Source organism: Cuculus canorus, chromosome 10 (genome assembly GCF_017976375.1).
Source record: "Cuculus canorus isolate bCucCan1 chromosome 10, bCucCan1.pri, whole genome shotgun sequence".
NCBI classification, from domain to species: domain Eukaryota; kingdom Metazoa; phylum Chordata; class Aves; order Cuculiformes; family Cuculidae; genus Cuculus; species Cuculus canorus.
Genome location: NC_071410.1, coordinates 7,675,350 through 7,701,125, shown reverse-complemented (window position 1 = coordinate 7,701,125; position 25,776 = coordinate 7,675,350). Strand labels below are relative to the sequence as shown.

The 25,776-nt window shown below is 48.2% G+C and overlaps 1 protein-coding gene across 1 annotated transcript; it reads left to right on the top strand.

Moving 5' to 3' along the window:
• On the top strand, positions 1-25,776 carry SLC9A6 (solute carrier family 9 member A6). Its single transcript, XM_054075816.1, has 16 exons — positions 1-544; positions 7,062-7,261; positions 7,627-7,704; positions 8,330-8,406; positions 9,337-9,449; positions 11,583-11,688; positions 15,189-15,330; positions 15,561-15,666; positions 15,883-15,971; positions 16,192-16,305; positions 17,894-18,005; positions 18,452-18,605; positions 18,783-18,813; positions 20,030-20,109; positions 20,757-20,862; positions 22,416-25,776. The coding sequence occupies exons 1-16, from the start codon at positions 1-3 to the stop codon at positions 22,689-22,691; spliced, it is 2,328 nt and encodes a 775-aa protein (XP_053931791.1). The 3' UTR covers positions 22,692-25,776.

Genomic DNA, 25,776 nt, shown 5'->3' with positions numbered 1-25,776 from the left:
ATGTTCAGTAAATGTAATAAAAAGAAGAAACACGAAGTTCCCGGCAGGCGGGGGGACTGGGACGTCTCGGGGGCCACTCCCACCTCGCTCCCTGTCTATCCGTCCCATCGCGATCCGCGCTCCAGGTCCGATGTCCCGATCCGGACTCCGCGCTCCGGGCTCTCCGCCTTCCCCTCCCCTCCACGTCCCGATCCGGACTCCGCGCTCCGTGTTCCGCCGCCTCGCCCCGCCCCATCCCGCTCGGCTCTCCGTGCGTGCGCCCCGCCCGAGGCGCCTGCGCGCGGCGGCGGTTCCGGTGGGGCCGCGGCGATGGCGGGGCCGGGGCGGTGGGCGAGGGGCGTGGGGGCGGCGGTGGCCGCGCTGCGCCCCGGGGCGCTGGAGGAGGAGATCGTGTCGGAGAAGGCGGCGGAGGAGAGCCACCGGCAGGACAGCGCCAACCTACTCGTCTTCATCCTGCTGCTCACTCTCACCATCCTCACCATCTGGCTCTTCAAGCACCGCCGCGCGCGGTTCCTGCACGAGACCGGGCTCGCCATGATCTACGGTGAGGGGCGGCGGCATCCCCTGCACCCCGGCCCGAGGGAACCGGCCCCGAGCGCCGGGAGCCCCGTGAGAACCAGTCCCGAACGCTGGGAGCCCCAGGGGAACCAGTCCTGAGCTCTGGGAGCCCAATACAAACAAGTCCTGAGCGCTGGGAGCCCCGTCAGAACCAGTCCCGAGCACTGGAAACTCCATGAGAACCAGTCCCGAGCGCTGGGAGCCCAATACAAACCAGTCCTGAGCGCTGGGAGATCCGTGAGAACCAGTCCCAAGCGCTGGGAACCCCATGAGAACCAATCCCGAGCACTGGGAGCCCCGTGAGAACCAGTCTGAAGCGCTGGGAGCCCTGTGAGAACCAGTCCCGAGCGCTGGGAGCCCCATGAGAACCAGTCCCGAGTGCTGGGAGCCATGTGAGAGCCAGTCTCAGCTCCACACTGGGCCAACTGGGTTGATGGCTGACTGCTCACCTTCCTGGCAGCCCTGTGGAGGACCAGCAGCCCACCACATTCTGCCCCGTGTCTGCAGGAATCCAGGAACACACACTGCATCCCATCCCAGCCCTGGCTGCTCCCATCTTGCTGGGATAGCTGGGCTGTGTGCCCCATCCCTGCTCACCCCATGGCAGGCATTCTCTGGGTGTTGGTTGAGGGAGGGGTGGTTGTTTTCTAAACCCTAGATCTTGAGAGCAGCGTTACTCAAAAATCTCTGGTGGTGAGGAACCGATTAGGTTTTCCCTGGCAGCCTTGCTGTGGGAGATGCACTGTGCTGGCTGTTATCTGGGTGCTGATGGAAGGAAGGTTGATTGTTTCCAAACTGTAGATCTCAAGGGCAGTGTTACTCCAGAATTTCCAGTGGCGAGGAACTGGTTGGGTTTTCTTGGGTGACTGCAGCATGGGTGAAGCTGGCAGGGTTGGAGGCTACCATGTGCCAACTGGGCTTGAAACTGTGCCTCTGAGCACCAGCAAGTCCCGCTTCGCTGCTTCAAGGCAGAGAGTGGGGACACAAATCTGTGTAGGCAGGTTTTGTGCCAGTCAGGAGCCTTGCGTCCCACACGCTGAGGCGGAGATTGTGTGTCCACCCTATGTTTACAGCACCTGAATTTCTAGACGCTCTCCAAGAAAAGTGGAGAGGCCACGTGGGGAGATGCTCCCACCCTTTGATGACTTGGGTCTGTGGGGTCAGCAGCCTTATGTCCTGCTGCTTGTCAACCTGTGCGCACAAGCTCCTACTTTTGGTGTTCCTCCTTGGAGAGATGCTGTGTGTGTGCTTCCACGAGAAGTGGAGTGGGCAGGGAAATGGCTCTGTAGCTATTTGGGTTTTAATGGTGGCCTGTGATTTACTGGAGGGGATGTGGCCTCGTGAAGCAGCCTGAACCACAGTGTGGAGATGCCATGCGTGGCTCTGCCCAGGTTATCTAGCATGACTTGGAGTTCAGCCAAAGTAGGACTGGAAGTTGTGCTGGGCAAGTGATTAACCCAGCCATGGATCTTTATCTGGATGGGATTTGTTGAGTTTGGGATTGAGAAGGCATCTTCTGCTGAGCACTGTGGTTAGAGTCTCTTCTCTGTGCTGTCCTTGCCCTTGCTGGGTGTGGGTGATGTGTGACCAAGCTTGGGCAGAGCAGACACGTGGCTGAGTCCCCCTCTCAGAAAGCTTTCTGCTGAAGGCTCTGACTTGAACCATTTGTGCCATTGGCTTATGTGATCCTAAATTTTAGTTAATGGAAAGTGTCCTTCCAAACGAAAGGGTGGAGACACATCAGCCCAGAGGCACAAAATACTAGTCTGCCTTTTCAGATTCCTGCAAGCCACTACTGAGGCAGGCGTGGGTGTTGTTGACCTCCTGCCTGGGGCAGGGGTGCTCACCTCCCTGGGATGGGAGCTGTGCTGAGGGAGCACATGCTTCTGACACAGAAGGTCTTCCTTCTCCTCCTGCCCCAGAGCTTGCCAGCACACGGACGTGCTGTTCCTTTAATACTTTCAAAATTGCCCTTAACCTTGTTCTTCTGGAGTTTTCTTCCTCTTGGTCCTGTTGTTCTCAGAGGACAACCTGGGTTGTTTGAGTCTCCTGCCAATCTGTAAAACACACCTCTTCTGTCTGCTCTTTTGCCCGCTGTGCTTAGGAATTGCTGGCTAATTTGGTACCCATCTGGCTATGCAGAAAATCATGGCTTTTTTTTTTCCCCCCTCTATGAAGGCTTTTGATATTTCCTTCTCAGATTGTGACAGCTGCCATAGGAAAAGGCATGTGTAATTTCCTAAGGAGTGGGGAGACGCTGTTGTTTTACAGTGACAACTTAAAAGCTACAGGGAGCAAAGCAGGTAGCGCTTCTGCTTTGCTGTCCCCGGCCCCTTGCTATGCTTTCAGCCTGCTGAGATGCTTTTAGCCCTGGGAAGCCCGCTGAAAATGTGGAAGTGCTGCAGCAGGCAGGCTGCAAAACAGACCCCAAAATCTGGGCAAGAGAAGCGATTTGTAAAAGTGTGTCTTCTTCTAATTAAAAACTCCCTGACAACTAAGTCAAATAAAATCTTTATACATCCCGTCCTTTTGAAATATATCAGAGTTTTTGAGGTGTCGGTGTTTTTACTGGAAGTTATAAGCTCTTGCTCCAGGTGGATTTATGTTCTGATGTTCAAGAGCTGGGCACAGGCTGGAGTCATTCATGGTGACAAGCAAGGCATATTCAGTAGCCTCTAAGCTTCATTCCAGTGTTTAAAATGAGGTTCTCGCATCCAAGGTACTCAGCATTTAGGACTATTAATTGAACAATCTCATTTTAGTTCTTCCCTGGGTCTGATGGTGGATGCGGCAGGAGCTTCTCTAGAAGTTGTTTCCTTGTACTTGTTCCTACTTGGTCCCTGGACTGCATATGTCTAATTTGCTTGTTGTCAGGATGTCTTGAGTTGCTCGCTGCATTTCTTTTTTCCTTTTAGTGTCCAGATTAACACTCGCCTGGGGATCCTGCATGCTTCCATTGTTGTTAAGTGCCCGAATATGTTAGTCTTCATTTAAAACCTTACCTCGGAAATGTTCTACAGCACCTAAAAGAAAAAGCCCATAGGCTTTTGTTCTTTCTAATGAAGTTGGGAGAAATGCAATGAGAATAATCTCTTGCACTTTGCATAAAAGAACTCAATTAATTTACCAGCTTTGCCTTTAGCTTCTCTACTCCTTGCAGCTTTCGGCTGGCAGCTTCCGCAGTGTCAGGTTCCCTCTGCTCTGCTCCCTCCCAGGGCTCAGTTTTGTAAAGCTTTGGGCTGCCAAGGCATGTTGATACTGGTGAAATAACTCGCGGGTGTCTGCTGGGAAGACCCTTTGAGCACCGGGAGAGTTTGAACCATTTCCTAAGAGATCCTCAGAAGCAGGAGGACCTACGTGGTCCCCTGGGCTTGGTCCAGGCAGCCTGAGGCCAGGACTGGATTTATTGTCTGGAGAAACTTGGCATCCGCATCAGCTTTGTCCCTGGTGCCTCCAGTGAGCATCATTAGGTGGGGAGGATTGATTAGAGTCCCACTCTTGGGCAGGAGGGGCTGGTGGTGGGGTCATTTGAATGTTGGCAGAGTAATTGGTTTTGAGCAGAGAGCAGCATGCTTTCCTACTAGGTAATTCTGCTGGTATCTCTGTGTGGGGAGCTGCTGGCGCAGTGCTGGCTGGTTCCAGCACCAAGAGCCCTTTGTGCAGATGTGTATTTGCACTTGGGTGTCTTCCCGTCCCTGTCTGGAGAGCTCTGGGAGCCCTCCCAGAGGGTGTGTGCCAGGGCAAGATAAAATGCTTGATTTTTGGAGCCCCAACTGCAGTGGTCTTAGCAGATATTGTAGGTTTATGAGTCCTCTTTCCCTTGTGCTATTCTTGGCCAGGGTGGGGGGTTCAGCTGTGACTGGCATGTGGGGTGGGAACAGCTGCCTGGGTAAGTTTGATGCGAGGACGAGCAGGGGTGCTATCAGATGTAGCACCACTCTGGGACCGGGATTGGGAGTGGAGGAGCGGGTGAGTCAGGATCCGTTCTGAATTCCCAGCAGCAATTTCGTCCGTCCTTCCTGCCTCTCATCTCAAAGCACTGAGAATGGGTGTTTAAAGGGATGGTTGGATGGGTTTCCAGCTGAGAAAAAACCAGGCAACTGCTGCTGGAGGTTTCTGACTTCCACATGAAGTTCTAAAATAAATGTTTTTTAAAAAAGAGGACTTTAAAAAAGCCACTCTAGGTACCTCTGGGGGACTGCAGAGTGCGGTGTACCTGGTGCTGCCTGCTCCATAGGAATGGAGGAACACTTGCAACGGTAGAACGTAAATGAGCATTCCATCCTGGCTTTCCTCCCTTTCATTTGAGTTCTCAATCTTTAAAGCTGTTCAGTAGTTAAGTAGATGTAAGTAACCTCCTGAAGCTTCATTTATCACAGTGAAGAGTTTTGGTTGTCTCTCATCCACCTCGGGTCATCCTCTTCTGAGTGAGAGGAGACCTGGGTGTTTTGTCATGATGCTGTGGTGCTGTGCACCCTGCAGCCACATGCTTATGTAAATACATGCCGTGGCATCTTAGTGTTCTTGACATCCTTGCCTTCATTTCCATGCTTCTATTTCTGGAGCACTGGAAAATCACAAAAACAAATAGCCTAGCAGAAAAGTAAGCAAAAGGATTCCTCTTTGGTATCCCCCGTTAGTGATGCTGGTGTGAAAGCATCTCTTGGGTGCTTTGCACAGTGTGATGTTCCCTGAAACAGCTCTCCTTGCTGGAGCTGACTGTAGCTGGCTGTGCTCCAAGAGGGGCCTTTCCCGCTGCTGTCAGGGCAATTCTGCACCAATGGTGCTGTGCAGGATAAAGCCCAAAGCATTTGGTGAGCGCATGGTTGTCTGGCGCGTGGCTTAAAGGCATCAGTAGGTTTGTGAGAGCAGCTGTAGAAATGCCGTGTTAGACCAGGGACTGGGTTGGGGGTGCCGCTCCCAGCTCCATCAGCCTGGTCTTTGAGATGAGCCCTCTGTGTCACTGGTGCGATGAGTTACAGCAGGGAGTCTCTCTGCAGCTGGTTCGTCTGCCTCTGCTCATGGCCTGGATGTGTGCTTGGGTGGCCCTGCTGTGCCATAAGTCCCTTAGGGTGGGAGCTGGGGGCTTTTCTTCCAGTCATCAGCAAAATAAGCACATCTCCTCCTGGAAAAGTGAAAGGAAAGAAAAGGCAAAAGCCGGGCAGCAGGTTGGGAACTGACTCCAGGGGATGCTGTATGTGCTGGGGTCGTGCGGAGTCCCACCCGGCATGGCAGAGCTCCTGCCCAGGCTCTGCTCCTGTGAGACAGCAGCGGAGGAAGAGTTTGATGTTCCCTTGGGTCGGGGTTGTGCCCTTCCTGTAGGAAAGCGCAGAGCAAAATCTTAATTAAGACAACAGTAAAGAAGCAGGAGCATCCTGGAAGGCAAATGGAGAAGCTTTCAGCGTCTTGCGGTCTCCGTTTATTTCCCACGTGTCTGAAAGCTTTTCATAAATGTGTGGTTCAGAGATGGGGTTAGGATCCAGAATTTCTGTGGCAGCTTAGCGCTGCCTTCATCGAGGAGTTTCCAAACCCTTTTGTGCTGAAGGCTACGTGGAAAGGTGTCTTGTGGGACATCCCTCCTCCCCAGCCTGCAGATGTCAAAAAGCTCTGCCAGGAGGGCACTCGGAACACTATGTGGGTGAGAAGGAGCCAGAGGAGCCTGCTCTGTGTGAATGCCGTTAATCTGGATGCAAGACCTCAGCTGTGCTGCAAGTGAAAAATGTCATATAAACTGCTGACTTGCAAATTAACACCACGATTTTCCAGCACAGCAGCTGAGCTGGAGGCAGCGTTGGCTCATGGATGGGGCTGCCCTGGAGCTGCTGCTCGTGCTGCAGACCTGAAGGTTGCAGGGGGCAAGGAGCAGACCCGGGTGGTTGGTCTGGATTGGGAAACTTCCATGGTTTTCAGGAAGTGGGAATTTCTGCTGTGTGCTGCAAAAGCTCTCTGGTGCGAGAGGAGGCTGCAGTATCTTATGAAGGATGCTCACTACCCTCAAAGCGTTTGTGTTGGTTGCTTGGTACTTTTTTTGATCCCCTACAAAAATGAAGGATTTAATGTGTTTCTGTAGTGGCCAAACATGATGCCATCAGGTTTCTGGGTGCAGCGTGCATAGTTTGGGCACACGTCAGCAGCACCTTGCCCAGGTCCCCAGCCATGTGCCAGCAATGACAGGATGTTTGCCTTAAGAAAACCAGCGTGCCCTCAGTGTTGGCTGTTCACTGCAATGTAATGAGGGTCTGGCTGGTTGCTGGGTAATTAAAAGCCTTGAGGACCAGTCCGTGCCTGGAGTTAGAAAGTGTGCAAAGCATGGAGCGTTTGCATGGCTCATGGGAGGATGTGGGTGGTTTACTATCACTTGGGCAATTATTTGGATGGTGATTATGCTCAGCAGCTGAGAAGAGGGTCAAGATCCTGGCATGCCTGATGCTGCATCCCGTGCTCAAGGAGAACATCCCGGGAGTTTGCCGTGGCTTGTTTCACCAATGTGTGTCCCTTTGCAGGGGTCCTGGTCGGCGTGGTCCTGCGCTATGGCATCCATGTCCCTAGCGACGTCAACAATGTGACACTGAGCTGCCAAGTACAAACCAGTCCTGCCACACTGCTGGTGAATGTCAGTGGAAAGTACTATGAGTACACCCTGAAGGGGGAAATCAGTGCCCAGGAGCTCAATAATGTCCAGGATAATGAGATGCTGAGAAAGGTAAGGGAGTTGGCGACTGGAGAGTGAGCGATGCTCCCCTCTCCCTTCATGGGGATGGATCCTGTATCTACTGGATTAAGTGATTTTTTTTTTTAAATTGTTTTTTTTTAACCTCATTTGGACTGTGATCAGCTGTAAAATGTAAGTTGAACACAAGGTAATGGAACTCTACTTTCAGCAGATCTTAATTTAAGCTGTGTCTCCGAAAGATTCCACAAACATCCTTAGCGTTCACCTGGCAGCATTTCATCTGTCAGGAGTACAGGTTTTCCTCCATGTATTTTACATGATGTTTTTATCTGTGTTTTCTCTTGCTAACTTTTAACAAACTGTTTAACTGTTGTTTTTTTTTTTTTTTATAACAGGTGACTTTTGATCCTGAAGTATTTTTCAACATTTTGCTTCCTCCAATTATATTTTATGCAGGCTACAGCTTGAAGAGGGTACGTGCCTTTACAGTGCCTATGATTTTAGTTCCTCTGCCTCCAGTGCATTCGTAATACTTGAGAGTGCTTTAATGCTTGCTCAGCAGGCCAAGGCTGCGGAGCTGGGTACATTTTTTCCCAGTACATGTGGGATTGTAGGAAGCTGGGCTGAGAGTGCCCCAGTTGGTCTCGTCTGTCCCACTGCCCTGGGAAGGGTCAGTGACTTTTCCAGTGTGAGTTTGTGCAGTGGTTTTGGAGGTCAGCTGGGCCATTTCAGCCATCCTTACTTTGAAACACATAGGAGAGTGGGAAGGTTTTATAAAGCAGCAGCTCTCCAAAATGCTGATTTGGAAGGAGAGGAAAATGATCCTGTTTAGCTTGCAAGAGAAGGAGCGAGCCATGCTGCTGGGTTAGGAAATCAGTTCCCAGGACTTGGAATAGCACTTTATTAAATGCATGGGTACAAGAAAATGATATGTTCATGTTTGTTAATGCTGCATTAACATCTGCGGGTCTGGCAGTGTACAGCGTTGTGCTGGGCACTGTTGACCATGCTTGTCCAGCTCGTGGGTGCCTGTGCAGGCTTGAAATAAATAGTTAGCAAAATCTAATTCAGTTTACTTTTTTTTCCCCTTTCTTCTAGAGGCACTTCTTCAGAAACTTGGGATCTATCCTAGCATATGCTTTTCTCGGCACTGCTATTTCCTGCCTAGTGATCGGGTGAGTATTTGGAGCTGGTGTGGTTCTCCTGTGGGGGTTTGAGCCGTGCTCAGAGGCAGTGCTCTGAGCCCAGAGCTGTGGCTGCTAATCCCAGCCCTGAAAGATCACACGGGCTCTCTGCTACTGCTGCTCAGCAGGGGCAAGTAATACTATTTACAGCCCAAACTCTTACTATGTGGACAAGTTGATGGCTGTCTAGTTGCATAGTGCTTTCTCAGCATCCCATACAGAATACTTATATACATGGCAAGGAAAATTTCACAATTCTTTGAAGATTCTCTTAAAAAAAACAGTCAGTTACTTCAAATTACTGAAAGCCCAGCCTAACAAGTGTGAGACACAAGAGTAGAGGGCAGGATGGTAAATGCATGTCCTGTCCTTACTTGCTGCAAGCAGGTGCCTAGCGAGCACAGACTGTGTTTCAAATTATTTATCCCTGTGCGCAGAGGGAACTAGATGATTCCTGCTCTGAATAGTAGCACACGGGCAGACGTAGGGTGTTTTCTGATGGTGAGCCCAGTGGATTCAAGCAAACTCAGCATCCGTATTATCTCTTCCTCAGTGAAAGTTTTGGCCATTTTAAAGTCAGGCCAAGGTCATTCTGCTGAAACGTGTTAATGTGAAACACTGCAAAGCAATTGTGAGACCCCATGAGTCTGGCTGCTGCTTTTCTTTAGCTGTATTATGCTCGTGGAGGAGTTTTGGTCCTCGTTCCTTGCCGACACTGTGTTTGTGGTCTGGTGTGGCAGGTGTATTGGTGTGTGTGTGATCCTGGAGTTTCACCAAGCTCAGCTCATGCAGTACAGTTCTTGATGTTCCTGCGCTTGGATAATTTTTGGGGTTAATCTGGCAAATTCAGGGCAGTAGAGCCCATTTGAAAGTCATTTTAATACACTGCAGAGATGAGTAATTGCGTCTTCTAATCACCAGCTCTGTTGTGTACGGTTGCGTGGCACTGATGAAAGTCACGGGGCAGCTTGGGGGAGACTTCTACTTCACTGACTGCCTTCTGTTTGGTGCCATCGTATCGGCTACTGACCCAGGTACGTTAGATGGTTATTCTTTCTCTCATTTTGATCCATTTTGAGTTGTGATGAAGAAGAGAAGGAAGTCTGAAACACCTGCAAGTTCTTTCCTTCTGAATTTTAGAGTTTAACTTATTTGTGGCATTCTTAGAGGTCAAATTTGTCTCCACGCCTTTTTCTTTCCTTCCAATTGCATGTAATATCCCTTCCAGACCTCTTTTCTTTGAGTGAAGTCCTAGGCAGTCCCTTTCTTTACTTCACTGGGGTTTGGGACAGGTCTGCTGTGTCTCTGCTGTCTTGCGCAAACAGATTATGCAGAACAAGATGTGTAATGTGGGGGGGATTCAGTTGGAAATTTTAGTTAGTTTAGTAATTTTCTTTCATTTCCATTTGGGTGGGATTTTAGAAGGCGCTAATTTAATTGAAAATTGATCTTAATGAGCAATACCGAGGACAGTACTGACATCTTGATCTACTGATGTGCTTTATAAATCAAAACTATGACAAATGTGCCTCGTCCAACTGAATTTTACTTAGGATTGCGTTTACATGGTAGCTGTTTATTGGCATGTTCCAACTTCACCTATAAACACAGGACCACAAAAAAGCCCTCTCTTTCCTCCTGCCCTTTGCTGAACAGGGCTTGAATTTCTTCCTTTGCAGCCTGGCTACTCTGTTTGAGGCTAGTGGGGCTTTGGTGGCAGCATTGCCCACTTCCCGATGTTACAGTAACTTTGGGGGAACTTTATATATGCAGATATTTGGCAGTTTTGCATGCCTGAATAAGACAAGTCTTCTGCGCTTTTGGAAGAAATGCCAGTGGCTGTCATTTCCAGATGAAGTAGAACTTTTACCTGCTCATCTTAACGATGAGTCATTTCTGTTTTCAAAGGCAAAATGAGGAGCATTGTATTTATAGGCGTATATGCAAGAATAACGCTGCAGACATAACCTGCAGCATAATGTGGCAGTAGCCACACCTGTCTGCCAGGTGGAGATGCGAGGTGTGCATTTCCCATGAGTTTTTAATAATTTATTTCTTATGTTTCACTAAGATTTGCCAGGTAGTGGCGTGGCTACTATTGCTGATATTTTTGTTTTAAAAAAGAAAAAACTTAAAAGAATAAGCTAGAGTGATTTCCCAGCTTCTCTGAGCATGTTTTTTATAGGTGTGCATCCAAGCCACCGGTTCCTTTAGCAGGGACCTGTTCCCATGTGGCTGTGAGGTTGAGCATCGTCTCTGTAACTTAGCTGGAGTGTCAACATCGAGGAGGGGCATGTTTGCAAAGTGGGGAGCGCCTCACAGATACGGTGGTGGTGTGGTAGACCTGACAGCAGATGGGCGGAGGCCAGGCAAGGCCATCTAAGTGTTACTAAGAAGTAACACTGAGAAATGTTGCAGATAATCTGTTGGTGTTCCGTCCCTTCTTCATGTTTAGTAATGGAAACAAGGAGATTTTACAGGTAAAAAAGGAGTTTCCCTGTGTGCAGACGGGCTAGGGCTAAACTCCCTTCAGTGTGCACAGATGCAGAGGGGCTTGAAGGCGTTCTGATCTCTGCTATGTAGCTGTAAATCACAAGAAACCCTCACTCGGGGCTTGAACTGTTACCTGGCTTTTTCCAGTTAGGTCTGAATTGCTAACACATCAGTGCTGGCATTTCCAGTGTGTCAACCTGGGTTAAATCTGAGGATTTCTCTTGGAGTATCAGGGATGGAAGGAAGAGACAGCTGTCATCCTGGACAAGCCTGCATCCTCCTGGCCATCTGCAGGGGGAAGAAGGCTCTGCCTGATGCTCCGAGCTACTGGCAGCCCAAAACAGACAGCTTGTGTCAGCATGGTGCAGTGGTCCAGCCCATGAGCTCAGACCCTCAGGAAGCTCAGAGTGGAGTTTGCGCGTGTCTGTCCATGAAAGACTTAATAGACCTAATACCCAGGATGTGTTTTAGTAAAATGAGGGGGAAATGATAAGGCAAATCCAAACCTCAAAGGGCAGGACTAGCAAACAGAGCATGGGGAGTGGCTGGCACCATCGCAGCAGAGGGGCACAGATGTGCAAGAAAGCAGCTTTCTAAAAAAGGGGCGTTTGATCTTTGATGACACCAAAATAACGTCACCTTTTTGAATGTCTCTCTATTTTTCTATTTGTCAGTGACTGTTCTTGCCATATTCCATGAACTCCAGGTTGATGTTGAGCTGTATGCCCTTCTCTTTGGCGAAAGCGTCCTCAATGATGCCGTTGCCATAGTGCTGTCTTCGTAAGTGTATTCTGTTTTTATATTTTATCGTTATGTATGTTACGTGTCTGGTGTTGGGGGGAGCTGCCCGGCCTTGCTTCTGTAAAACAGGAGCATTGGTGTTTGCAAGGGCAGATTTTCATATTAAGTATCCCCAAAAGCGGTAGTGACCCTCTGGTGCGTCTCCTCATTGCAGACCACAGCTTGGGGTTGTGGGTTGTCCTTACAACTTCCTCCTGCATGATGCTTAGTTTTGGTTTGCTTTTATGGCCAGTTAACCCAGACAGAAGGAAGTTTTTACATCCCTCTGAAACTGGAAAAGCACCGTGTCTGCTTTTCAGCCACACGATCCCAGTGAAACACCTTGCTGGTAGCGTTGCTCCTACCTGTCCTTCCTTCCACCCGCAAAAACCTGCTATTGTTTGGGTGGAAATAGTTGGTGAAGCAGCTGTTTCCATTCTCTCCCTACTTTCTGTGCATCAAGAACACAGCTGGAGTTAATGCCCTGGACAGAATACATGGGAAACTTGCTGGCTTTCTAAAGAATGTTTTATGTTCTTTAATATTTTATGTCCTCTGCATGTAGGGCGTATTTTATCTGCATTTTCAGCGTGCTGTCATCATTGGAATGTGTTTGGAAATATATAATGTCTGCAATGGTGACAGGTTAATGGATAGCTAAGACTAATGCAGAAAATATTTCTGGAATACTTGTCACTCCAGTGTGCTGGTTGTGTGGGTTTTACTGAGGTGGAGGCAGCAAGAAACATATTGTGAGCTCGGTATCGCCACCCGCCTGAGTTGTATTTATTGAATTGAATGTTTCTGTTGAGGTTTCTGGAAATGTTTGTATTGCGCACTCTGGCTTTTATGCTGGATGTGTCACCGCTGGTGTGAGAGTAAATGCTGCACAGCCGGGCTGTGTTTAAGAAATGATCCTGAGTGGTGAGGAGATGGAGTCGTCCAGCCTCTGCTGGGAGAGGATGAGTTCAGTGTGGGAGTAGTGACATTTATGGTGGATCTCCACACGTATAGATGACTGCTCCATGTGCGGTGGTATGTTTCTTGTGGCTGTTTCAGTACTGGCGTCGTAGCTGATGCTCTGATTTCTTGCCTTCCTCTTTCCACAAGCTGAGTTCAATCCACTCCTCTTCCCAAAATAAGATAATTCCATAATTTGCACCAAAACAGCAGCTTTGAGCTGCCGTCAGCAGTTATTTTGCAGCAAGGCTTTTGTGCTGACTAGTCCAGCAGCATGCTGACTTCTCAAGGGATTCTCAGAAGTTAACCCGCACCTGTTTTAAAGTTTGCTGTGGTCTTTGTCTTCACAGTCACTGTAGGCAGCACAGGGCAGCCCCGCTCAGCAGCACTGAGGGGATCGGTTGGTGCGGGTAGCTCAAGGACAACTTTGAGTCACCCAGACACAACCACGTCTTGGTTGCAAAGAGGAGGTGAAGGCCTCTTGCTCCAGGGAGGAGAGCTCCTCCAAGAGCAGCCCGGAGGCTGTTTATGGTTCCCCTTTTTTCAATTTAGTTTGGCATTTGCCTTTTTCACAGAAGAGGCTGAAGTGGGGGAACCGCCCTGGGACAGTTCCGCTCCCAGAAGCAGAAGGCTTGTGCCCCAGTTAGGAGACATAGGGGTGAGTTGGAAGATGGAGAATCAGAAGGTTTCTGGGAAAGTGGGCTGTGTTGATGGAGGAAGCTGGAGACAGCTGGTGGTGGGTCCTGCTTCATCCCAAGAGGCAAAGAGGGGCTCCAGCTGTGGCCATCTGAATGCGTGGATTTGGTGATTGTGTCGAGAAGCACCGACAGCTCCTTGCACATGGTGAAAGTGAGCATTGTGAGCACTGTCCCTGTGCCGAGGGAGAACAAGGAGCCAGGGGCTGGCAATAACTTGAGCTGGGACTCCTCCACAGTTTCTGCTGCAAGCTCAGTGGCCCTGAGGGCACCTCCTTCCCTCTTCCAGTCCTGGTCAAATGTCTGTTTCTGTGCTTGAGGAGCAGGATTGGTACCTTTCTGTTCCTGCCTTGTTCTCTTCTGGGCTGACCTGGCTTGGAAGCAGAGAACTGGTTGCATGATGAAGAGGAATTGAACGCAGAACTGAAAGCTGATGGGCAGCAAGGTGCCAGGGCTGTGGTTTGGGAGCAGTAGGGTAAATGCAGCCGTGGGGGCTCTACCTGCTTCTTCTGAAGGGAGGTTTCACGGGGCCTAAATGCCACAGGGAACCCTGTGGGCAGGGACAGGGGAAATAAAGCACACAAAGGGCAGCTTGCAATAATGTCTTATTAGCAATTCAAAAAGCAAAACCAGAAGGAAAACTGTAGTAGGTTAGAATGCAACCCCCACATCCAAACAGTCAGTTTTGGAGGGGAAACGAAACCCGTCTGAATTTAAAAAGAACCCCGAGCCCCAGAATAAAAGTACATTGGTGAACTGGAAGTAGATGTAAAAGACAATGCAGAAAAATGAAATGTATTAGAAGTAGGGAAATTCAGGAAGGGAAGTGGTCCGTGACGTGTTGGAAAGGGGAGGATTGTCATTCGTGTTGCAGAAGAATGTTAGTGTGTAGTTAGGGGCGAAAGCTGCAGGATGTGCGAGTCAGTTCCAACATAACTAGGGATGTTAAACAGTAACTGTTCAAAGTTTGCACCTAAGAGTTTTCACAGAGCCAGCTGAGGGATTGCTAACTTGGAAGTTAATGTTTTGGGTAATTTTGCATTGAAGAAAACACAGGGGATTTAGATTAAAAGGCTTTTTAGGAGATGGATAGGGGATGCCTGTATCTCGGGCTTTCCAAGTAACAGGCTCAGCTCATCAGGAGTTAGGAGGGAGCAGATTCAAAGATGGGATCAGCATGGCAAACCAATTGGCTATTTAATCACAAAGATCTTTTGGTGGATGAAGATAACAGCGTTGTTGTAGTGAACCAGCACCGTGCCATTCACCCTGTGATATTTCACTTCAGAACTCAGAGCAGTGCAAAATAAATGTAGTGCACGTTAAATGTGGTAAAACAGCGTAACTTGCAGTTCTTCAGGGGATATTCACGTCAGCCACCTCTCTGGAGTGGATGGAGAAATGTAGGCTTCCCACTTGAATGCTTTGTGGTCCCAGTGTCTGATTTTATAGAGAGCTGATGGCAGACCCCACAATTACCGTCACAAATGACTGTCACCTAGCAGATGTATTTGCAGGAGATCATGCAAGAGATGGGCTCTGCTCCAGTGCTTTCTAATGTCCAGGAGGAGCAAATGCAGAGCCTTGTCTGGGAGGGGTGGCTGAGCTGCAGAAAGCTGGCCAGGAGCAAAGGGGATCCCAAACTCCCCAGGACAGGGCAAGTGTGATGCAGCTGTGTACTGTGAACGCAGAGGGACTGCAGTGTGGGGCTTGGGTTTTGTCTTCTTGATTTCTCAGGCTTAGTGTTTGTAGCAGTTGTAGCAGTTTGCAAAGCTCATATAGCACCGTGGAGGTGACTCTCCCTCCGGACTAAGGAGTGTTTTGTGCTTTTCCTCCCTCTTTCAGTTCAATTGTTGCGTACCAGCCAGCAGGCGACAACAGCCACACGTTTGATGTCACAGCAATGTTCAAGTCCATTGGGATCTTCCTGGGGATATTCAGTGGATCATTTGCAATGGGAGCAGCTACTGGAGTCGTGACAGCTTTAATATCCTTTTTGTTGTTTTTTTCTAAATATTTCCATAACAGCTTCTTTTTTGTCTGCACTGCATTTCACCCAGACCCAGTGCTTCAGAATTCTTTTCCCCTAAATTAATGAAAGACAATGCCATAGCATTTTTTTAGGGCAGGCTACGTAGTGTTGCAGTGATACACAACAGGAGCTAATATCCTCTTAGCCTACAGTTTTTCTCCAAATTGTCCTTAACGATCTGCAACGTCACCAAGTTCACCAAACTTCGGGAGTTCCCATTGCTGGAGACCGGCTTGTTCTTCTTGATGTCCTGGAGCACCTTCCTGCTGGCTGAAGCATGTGGCTTTACAGGCAAGCTCCAGCACAGCCCTGTGTCTGGGACAGAGATCTGCAGGGCCTGATGATGGGCCTGTTGAGTTTTGCTTCTCCCAGTATCGACTGCAGCCGAGGCTTTCCCTCTGCTTTCAGAAGTTTATTTATTCTGGGTTCTGGGTTTATTGCGCTGCTGGGGTGCAGCTCAGCTCCTTTTGCATGACCGGGACTCTAACGTGATGCTCTACTCCCCAGGTGTGGTGGCCGTACTCTTCTGTGGGATCACACAGGCCCATTATACCTATAACAACTTATCTACAGAGTCCCAACACAGAACTAAACAGGTGAGAGCTCCTCAGCCCACCTTAATTCAGTCTCTCTGAATTTCAAATTTGATGTTTTTTCCTCCCATCTAGCTAGAATTAGATGCATCTGTCTTTCTGCAGATGGATTTTATTCGGGTTGCTTCTTCTGAAGTATTTATTGCGCGATGGATGGGCTGACATGTTTTTCTTATAAAATCTGTTGTGTCTAACTCACTTTTAATTTGTTTTTGTCTTTCAGTTGTTTGAGCTTCTGAATTTCTTGGCAGAAAACTTCATCTTCTCCTACATGGGACTTGCACTGTTCACCTTCCAGAACCACGTCTTTAACCCTACCTTTGTGGTGGGGGCTTTCGTATCCTTTGGTGACCATAAGACCGAAAAAAGAAAGGGAGAGATGCCTCATTCCCAATTTGTGTTTTTCATTCAAATGTGTGAGGTTTTCTTCAGTCACTCTAGCTTTATTTTTAAAAGGGGATTTCTTCTTTACCGTGTTGCCTTTGCCGGTTATTTTAAGAAGATGGAGATTCTTTTCCCAGCTTTACTGTTTTCTTCCTTCCCCCTGTCTTGTCTTCTCTCGTGGGCATTCAAATCAGCTGGTACAGGGATTCTGTGTTTGATGTGAACGTGGAGCTGGAGCTTTGACATGTGGCAGCATGGCACCAGACATGGCTTTGCAAATGGGGACAGCCTGGTATAGCTGTTTATTTCCTTTTTTCTCTGCTATTCCATTCAGTTAACTCTGAAAAAAAGCTTTTTTTGGTCAAATAACACAGTTAAAGCAACAGTAGATGCCTCCAAATGATGTAATGAGATAGGATTTCCCCTTCTGCAGGCTGATGCTAATGGAAACAAGCTGTCGGCCCTGAGATGACTCAGAAAAACAAGGATTTTGAAGGATTTTTTTTTTTCCTGCCACGGGGAAGGCAGTTCAGATGTGCAGAATTATTTTCGCCCTTGGCCTGCAGTGAAGCAGTTTTATACTGATAAATAAAACGTTGTTATCTTTGCCACTGCTGGCTTGTGGGTTTGTACGGGGGTCTGCTGGATTTCCCTGATGAGCTTTTGCAGGGTTTTAGTGGGGTGAAGAGAGTCAAGAGCAGGGAAATGCTATATGGATGGTTAGATTGAAATTTTGTGCTGTGCCTCTTTGGTAGGAACCGGCTAACTTGCTGATGAAATAGCTCATTCATGAAAGAGATCATGAAATACGTCTCTTATGCAAATTCATGATGTTCAGGAAAGAACATAAAAGCTGGAAGCATATCTATATTTTTCAAGGCTGTGCTGAATACTGGCTTCAAGATTATTTTTGCCATCTGGGTGCTAGTATTAAAAGACAGCTTCAAAGAAAAAAGCAATATGAAGGGGCTGGTGATTCTTGTATCTCGCAGGATATGAAAACAGAAAGAGTATTAGATTTTTTTTTTTTTTCCCCCTTCTCAACTGATGCTGCTTTCATTTTGCTGAATTATCTTTGGGAACGGGACTTGGCTTAAAGCTTCAAACCCAGCTGTGAAGTGTGGCATGCTGGCGAGTGTTAGAAGGGTTGTGGTAGCTGTGATAACTTGAGCCTTGCAGAGGACAAAGAGTTTTTGGGGTGGAAAACGAACTGTCAGGGAAAGCATGAAGTAGGAAATGATGGTTTTTTCTCTTCTCTTGCTCATGTAACCTGCTCTCTCATAATTTCCCTTGTTTATTTATGCTTGTCTCTTTATGATATTTGTGAGTCCAGTGTATGCTTTGTTTCAGTGAGGCAGTAGCATGCTCTTCCCACCCTGCTGTAGCACTCAGAGCTGGGTTGTTATCTGGTGTTCCCAGAGGACTGGTGTTTCCAGGCTTCCCAGCATTTCTGTCAGGCAGTAGAAACTGGCCCTCTGTGCAGAGGTGGGGTGCGATGGGAGACACAGGAAAAGCAATTTCCTTAACATGTGCAAATACAGCTTGCTATCTTCCTAGGAAGAGCTGCCAATATTTACCCACTGTCATTTTTACTGAATTTGGGGAGAAGAAATAAGATTGGAACAAATTTACAGCATATGATGATGTTTGCTGGTATGTCATTGCATCCTTGCCTCCAACCATGTGTCCAGCCTGCTCTTCTTCATCCCTGAGCACCTGGAAATATTCCTTATTCAACTGTAAACCTCTTAGGGGCAATGTCCGGGGAAGAGGCTGGGCAGGAAAGGGCTCCCTTGGGCTCGGTTGTGTGTGTGCCCCAGGTTTGAGATGTAGGAATGGGCTTGAGGGCACGGCATGGGTCAGGGGTTTGCCTTTCTGGGCTGGGAAAGAGTGGCCGCAAGCCCCGCTGTCACAGCATGTGCTTATGCTTGAATCATCACTGTTAAAGTGCTGTGGTCTCTGGTGGTAGATGTCCTATCGGAGGGACAGGACTGCACGGGAGGGCAGCGTGATGTGAATCCCAGGTGTGGAAGCCTGTGGTGGGGTGGCTGCCTGTGCTGTGGGCTAACGCTGCTCCTCTGCTCTCCCTTCCTCGGCAGGGTTGCGAGGAGCCATGGCTTTTGCCTTGGCCATCCGTGACACAGCCACCTATGCCCGGCAGATGATGTTCAGCACGACGCTCCTCATCGTCTTCTTTACAGTGTGGGTTTTCGGTGGGGGCACCACAGCCATGCTGTCCTGCCTGAATATCCGGTGAGTGCGGCATGCGTGGGGCAATCCTGGCACCGCACATCCGCTCCTTCCCACTCTTCACATTAAGGCATTCAGTTTTAAGAGACAAGGGGAAGGTTGTCCTTCCCCTCCTGGACTGCAGCAATTACCTGCCTGGCATTGCTGCTGCTAACTCTGTGCTTGCTTTCTCCTCCACAGAGTTGGTGTGGACGCGGATCAGGAGAACGTGGTGAGTGTGGCACTGCCGGGCAGCCTCTGTCGAGGACTTTGCACTGGCTTGTTGGTGCAGAGACCCTGTGAATGCCCATTTATGCTCTGCTCCCTTCCAGCTGCAGGAGAGTGTTTAGCTCCACTGGTGAAAGAGTTTGCAGTCAATGGGAGTCATGGCTTTTCTGTGCTTTCTGTGGTTATAATGAGGCTGCTTTTATTCATTTGGAAAGAAGGGCATAGAAGAAACACTGGACTGTTTAGTCTACATCACTGCTGCTACAGATTCCACCTTTCCCTTGCTGAGTTTGAAATAAATGCAAAAACGTGCGTGACATGAAGGCTCTCTGCCTCATCCCATTTTCCAGGGCAGTACAAGAACATCATTTACTGAGTCATTTTATGTAGCATTTTCTGTCCTACTTTTACCCCAGTGTACTTTCAACCTCTCTCTTGCCCCCACGTTTCCTGTGGGCAGTTACACGGCCCCCGAGGCACCACTGACCATACAGAGATAAATGCTGGAGCCCTGCAGCTTTTGGAGCTTTCCTGTCTGGTAGACCCGAGCTGTCTCACTTGTGCATCTGCAGCTCAGTCATACTGTGGTTCTCCTTGATTTCAGTGTGGGTTCTGCCCCTTGGAGGTTCATTTTATTCAGTTATTTCTCTCTTTCTGGAGAGAAAGTGTCAAACACTAAAGGCAGCCCAGAGCTATAAATCTGAAAGCCAAATTTCTGTGAAATACATAATTGTATTCATAGCCCCCTCCAAACAGTTTTATGTTTTTTCTCCCAACTAAAAGGAAGCTGGGAGTGCCCATAACACATGATTCTTTGCATACAAAAATCTCAGGCAAGATTTGATGGAGATTAGACCTGTCAGTCACTATTAAATACGATGTCTGGATGCAGATGCTGGCTTTGAGGTACTGTAAACCTTGGATCCAGAAACTGGAAGGCTCTAGCAGAAAAATGGTCACTCTGTGGTTTGATACCACCTCTGTAAGGTTGCTGAATGCTGCTAAATGCAGAGCGTGGTGCTGGAAGCACCTTCAGCCTGTTGTGATGTGAACAGCCTTATACACGCTTCAACCCAAAGGTTTCTTCTGAAGGGGCAGTTGGAAGGTGTGTGTCTTCATCCATCCCCCTGGGGATAACCTGGTGCCTGTGGTGACCCCCAGCCCTGATCCTGGTTGTGGCACATTGCCTTGCTGCTGTTTGATATTTTGCTCTCCTGCAGGGTGTCCCGGAGAGTGAGAGGAGGAGTACGAAGGCAGAAAGCGCCTGGCTCTTCCGCATGTGGTACAACTTCGATCACAAGTATCCTTGGATGGTGGTTGGCATGTGCTGTGCCAAATCTCATCTGCCTGAGCAACTCCATTGATTTGGAGCGTGACTCACTCCCTACTTGGCAGAGAAGCCAACATTCGCTTTCCTGTCACACTGCTGATTTTTGATTCACATCTCCTCATGTCTGCGGCTGCGAGAAATGACCATTTCCACCTGCCGTTAGTATGAATGCAGCAGCAGCTCAGTTTGATGCTGGGCTCTCCAAGGCTGGAAACCCAGAGGGTCCCCAATCCCAGTGGCAGGCGGGCAGAAGTGCAGGGGATCTTCTCATTTGTAGCTCTCCTGCTAGATCTATGCCCATCCTCCCTTGCCAATGCTCTGCCATGAATTAGTGGAGGAGCAATTTGCCAGGCTGAGAGGCACAGGATGATGGGATGGGTGATGCTGCCAAGCCTTTTTTTACCAGGACTGTGTCCTGGTCCATCCACCCAAGTTCCACTGTATTTGATCACATTCACATTGCTCATCTCTATAATTTTTGTGCTTCCAGGGACTAGTATTTCTTTCCTTCTTGTGATTTCCTTGATAGACCGAGTCCCTTGCTGCTGCTTCTGCATCCCCCCCCTTGGCTTAACAGCACTGCTCTTTTCCTCTCTCTTCCTTAACCTTCTCTGTAGCTATCTAAAGCCTCTGCTGACACACAGTGGTCCTCCTCTGACGACCACGCTCCCAGGGTGCTGTGGGCCTATTGCCCGCTGCCTGACGAGTCCGCAGGCCTACGAAGTGAGTACATCAGTGTCTTTCTGTCATGGTGTCAGAGGAGTTTGATATGTTTATATTTCTGTGTAGCTTTTGATCAAACTGGGAGGAGGTGGTGCTGAGGGATGAGCTAATTCCTGTGAGCATTTTGCTTTTACAGCTGTTTGGTCATGAAGGAACTCATAGTGTATTCATGGTGGTTCCTCAGTGACTGGCTCAATGCGTCTATCATGGCGAAACCATCATGAGTGTCCGCCTTGAGACCACATCTGGAATCCTGTGTCCAGTTCTGGCATCCTCAACCTAAGAAAGAGATAGAGCTGTTGGAATGGGTCCAGAGGAGGCTACAAAGATGATCAGAGGGCTGGAGCACCTTCCCTATGAGGACAGGCTGAGAGAGTTGGGGTTGTTCAGCCTGGAGAAGAGAAGGCTCAGAGGAGATCTTATAGCGACCTTCCAGTACCTGAAGGGGCTACAGGAAAGCTGGAGAGGGGCTATTCGTAAAGGCTTGTAGAGATAGGACAAGGGGGAACAGGTATAAACTGGAGAGGGGCAGATTTAGACTGGACATTAGGAAGAATTTCTTCCCCATAAGAGTGGTGAGACACTGGCACAGGTTGCCCAGGGAGGTGGTGGCTGCCCCATCCCTGGAGGTGTTCCAGGCCAGGTTGGATGGGGCCTTAGGGCAGTCTGATCCAGTGGGATGTCCCTGCCCATGGCAGGAGGGTTGGAACTGGATGATCTTTAAGGTCTCTTCCAACCCAAACTATTCTATGATTCTATCTCCAGGCCCAGCCGTGAGGGCACACAATTTCCCCATCCCCTTTCTCCCAGCCTTGCAGCTGGGCCATTCCTGCAGCCCTTCCAGCTGCGTCACCCTCAACCAAAATGGTTGCCAGCATCTGCACTGCGGCTGATTTTCTCCTGAAATCATAAAGAGCCCTTGTTTGAGCAGCCCACAGGTGCAGGGAGATGCCAAGCAGCTTTGGAGAGCCTGTAGGCAGCAACCTCTTCCACCATTGCTGCAGAGCCTGTGTGCACCTGTGCTCTTCAAGGAGCTGGGTTTGCTGGGCAGACTTGGTGTCCTGTGCGGCTCTGCGGGTCGCTGGTGCTGGCATGGCTTTCTGGCAGGGCCTTGGCACTCAGGGCATTGCCGTGCCCGGGAGCCCGTTGCAGTGGCAGCTCTCTGTGGCAGGAATTTTCTTGCCCTGCCCTGCCCACAAAGTGTCAGCATCAAGTTCCCTGCACAAAACAGAGATGGCTCTGATGGGTTGTCAGTACAATTCCTGTGTTCGTGGGTATTTTATTCCGGTCAAGCCGCTCAAAACTGCATTCCCTGTGTGTGTGTGGCTATGGCATCAGAAAGAAATGCTGAGAGTGCCCTTCTAGGCAGTGTGTAGAGAAGTTAGTGCATTGTGTGAGTCCCCTGGTCTCAGAGATGTGTCTCTGCTTGTGGCCACGGTGTGGGGGAGTCTGTGATTCAATGCCTTTATCTGCTTGTTCACTGCCACCGTGCGATTGCAAATGTAGCTATTCAGGAAGAGTTAAAAAGCACTTTCCTCCTTTTTGTTGCCCAGAATCAAGAACAGCTGAAGGACGATGACTCTGACCTCATTTTGAACGATGGGGATATCAGTCTGACCTACGGGGATTCCACTGTCAACACCGACTCTGTTGCATCCAGTGGAACGTCACGGCGATTCGTGGGAAACAGCTCTGAAGATGCGCTTGATCGGGAGCTTGCTTTTGGGGACCATGAACTTGTAATCCGGGGAACGCGCCTGGTTCTTCCCATGGACGATTCGGAGCCACCGTCAAACGTCCTGGATAGTGCAAGACATGGTCCAGCATAAGGTTGCTCGGTTTGATTGACAGTAATATTTGCATATATGATCAAGAAATATGTACTGCCTAAAGTCTAATGCATGTCTCAAAATGTTTAAGCTGTATAAATATTATTTATATGGTGTCAGAAGAATATAAATATTCTCTGCCAAGCACTTGTAAAGAACAAGCTGCAAATTTAAGTTAAAAACTGTGTTGACTGCACTGTGTAGGGTGGAACTGTTTTAGCGTAAGAGTCTTTTGCACACAGTGAGCTTCTTTAACGTATGATTTGACGAAAGGTTTAGTTCCCAGCGGGGTAGGTAAAGGAGCTGACTCTGTTCATCGTTTGAGCCTGGGAGAGGAGGGTAGGGAATTGCTGGTAAGAAGTGGAAATCGCTTTCTATTCAGATGAGGACTGTTTTAGTTTCGTTTTTGGTTTTGGTTTTTTTTTGTCTCTGGTCTTTGGATAGTCACACTTGAAATATCAGTGAAAAATCTGCCCACAGACCCTCTTACCGGGCAGCGGCCGGTGATAAACTTGTTCTCTTTGTGGGAACCTGAGCTGAGACCTGGAGACTTTGTGCTTTTCAGTGGGCCTCTGCCCTCATGGCAGGCACCAGCCAAAGCTGATGGCAAGCACTGCGGGTGTCCGGCTGCTCGGATGGGAGCAGGAGGGAGGGATGGCTTGTGTCTGTAGTTGCTTTTTGGAGAAGATGATGATCCCACAGAAGCTACAGCAGGTGTGCACAAATTTTAGAGCTGAGCCCATCTTTCTGCTGTGGTTCAAGCAGCTTTCTAGAATCAGCCATCAAATCCTCAACTAAATTTCATGTTTGGGAAGCAACTGTGTCTTTTTGTGAATGAATCCCTTCTCCTGCAGTCACAGATGTAGGTGAGATGTGCGGTTGCACATGGGGCCGTGGACCCTGGTCGACCTTGAACGTGAGCTTTATGGCTACAGATTGACACCGTACCTCCAGACCTTGCCAGAGGTCCTGAGCATCCAGGTGGTGCTGAAGGGGAGTTGTCCATCTGTCCGTCCTCTTGTATAGTAAAAAATCATTGCACTTTGTTTAATAACTCCTTAGCATGCTGTGTGTCTGTAATCCCCACCCACCCAGACCATCTCTCTTGTATCTCTTACCGCTTAATGAGAAATGTTTGTGAGTTGATTTTTCTGTTGTTGTTTTGGGGTTTTTTTAAATTTTAATTTTTATTTTTCAAGGAAGAGCACAGAACAATTTGCGATTTCACACTAGTGTTAAAGGATTTACTCTGTACTTACGGGAATGGCTAAAGGTGCAGTGAAACGGTTAACCCTGACATCATTTTTATTTTAGTCCTGAAAAGGAGGAATCATAGAAATTTACTGTATGTAGTTTTAATGTCTATTTTAGCGCAGTTTTGCTATACAAACCTTTCAGGGTTATCAGTGCACTACAGGCCCCTTCTGGAGTTAACCCTCTCCAGAGGGCTTAAACAGAGGTGTTTAAAAAGAGAATATATGAAAAAGAGCTGTGTGAGTCTGAGCACTCACAGCTCCTATTAGCTTTCCTTGGAACAAACTCTGTGCCTCTCAGGATCCGACCCTGAGGCTGCAGAGCAGCATCCCCAGGACTGTTCTCCCCAGCGAGAGTTGGAGGAGATGGGAAATACTGAAATTTGCAATGTGTGTGTATAGTTGAGAAAACAAATTTACACTTTTTCTTTTTTTTTTTTTTTTAATTTTCTCAGGTCTGAGTAATATTGCCTTAAATTTACGGATGTAAAACTAATTATTTTGGCAATTTATCCCCAAGAAAATGCTTTTTTCCCCCCCTTCGGAACAAAATGTGTAAGTGTTGCCATAGGACTCCTCTAGAAGGGGGGGTAACGCTCTGTTTATATTTAGATAGGGCATCTTCCTTGCACCAGTCAATGGCAGTCTCGCTGTTAACGTAGCTGTTGGATTAGCGCTAGCCTCTTTGTTTCCTGCTATGCAGGAATTCCATAAAGTGTGCATTTTATATGATGTCTGTAACTTAACTTCATGTGTTTAAAAAAAACAAAAAAAAGAAAGAAAAAAAAGTAGGTACCCGTGTTGACTTTCTGTTTACTGCATCACTTCTATGTCCTGTTTTATGTTTGTTTTGCCTTTTTGAAGAGGTATGATAAATAACTACCTCTTGTTTTTTCCTGTAGAATCTGACTATGAATTCAATTTACGAAGCTGGCATTGGTGCAGCCGGAGGTGCCCCCTGGGAGCCCCTGCTCCCATCCCCAGGCGCAGCGTAAGGGCATCCAGGGCTCCCTCCATCGCAATCCCCAGCTGAGGTGCAGATTCGCAGCCGAGCGCTGCGAGATGCCTACAGCGCAACATTTTACTGTAGCCTTGGTGGCGTTTCCTTGCTTCCTCTGACCCTTTAACTTCAATAATTTATCTGCTCTCGTTAAGCTTGCCAACACATTACCATAAGCCTCAGCTTTTGTCTCCACTGACAGTTGTTAGTACATTAAAGAGAAAAAAGAGTTAATAAATGATGATTTTATGGGTTACCTGTGAACTCTTACAATCCATACGTAATATAACCAGGACTGTTTCGAACAGTCTTGGTGGATGAATGGATCTAAGCTGAAATTGAGGAGCAATTTAATAAATGACTTGGGTTCATCCTCTGGTGATTATTTTCTTTGTCCTGCTGCAGCAGAGAATACATGAGTGCCTGGTTTTCAGATGCAGAGCCCTGATGGCTTGCGTGTCAATGAAATTAAGGGTACCTTCGGCCCTGAGACTTCTTGCGAAATAGATAAGACAGCCTCCAGGAGGCAGTTTAATACTCCCATGAAGATTTAGAGAAGGTGCCCTTCTTCTGTAAATTGAATTTTCATGGTTTTTGCACATGAAAAAGCATTGTAGGTAAAGTTATGATTTGTACTAGTACTGTCGATTTGTGTGGTAATGGCATTAACTCCGTAGTTGTGGTGTTTGTGCAGCTGATCTGTGATAGCTGATGATCACTATTGGACCTTCTGTTTACACTGACTAAATCCTTTCCTGTGGCGTTGTACTGTGAAAGAAGGATTATGGGCCTATAAACGACTTTTTTTTTTTTTTTCCTGGAATTGTGTGTA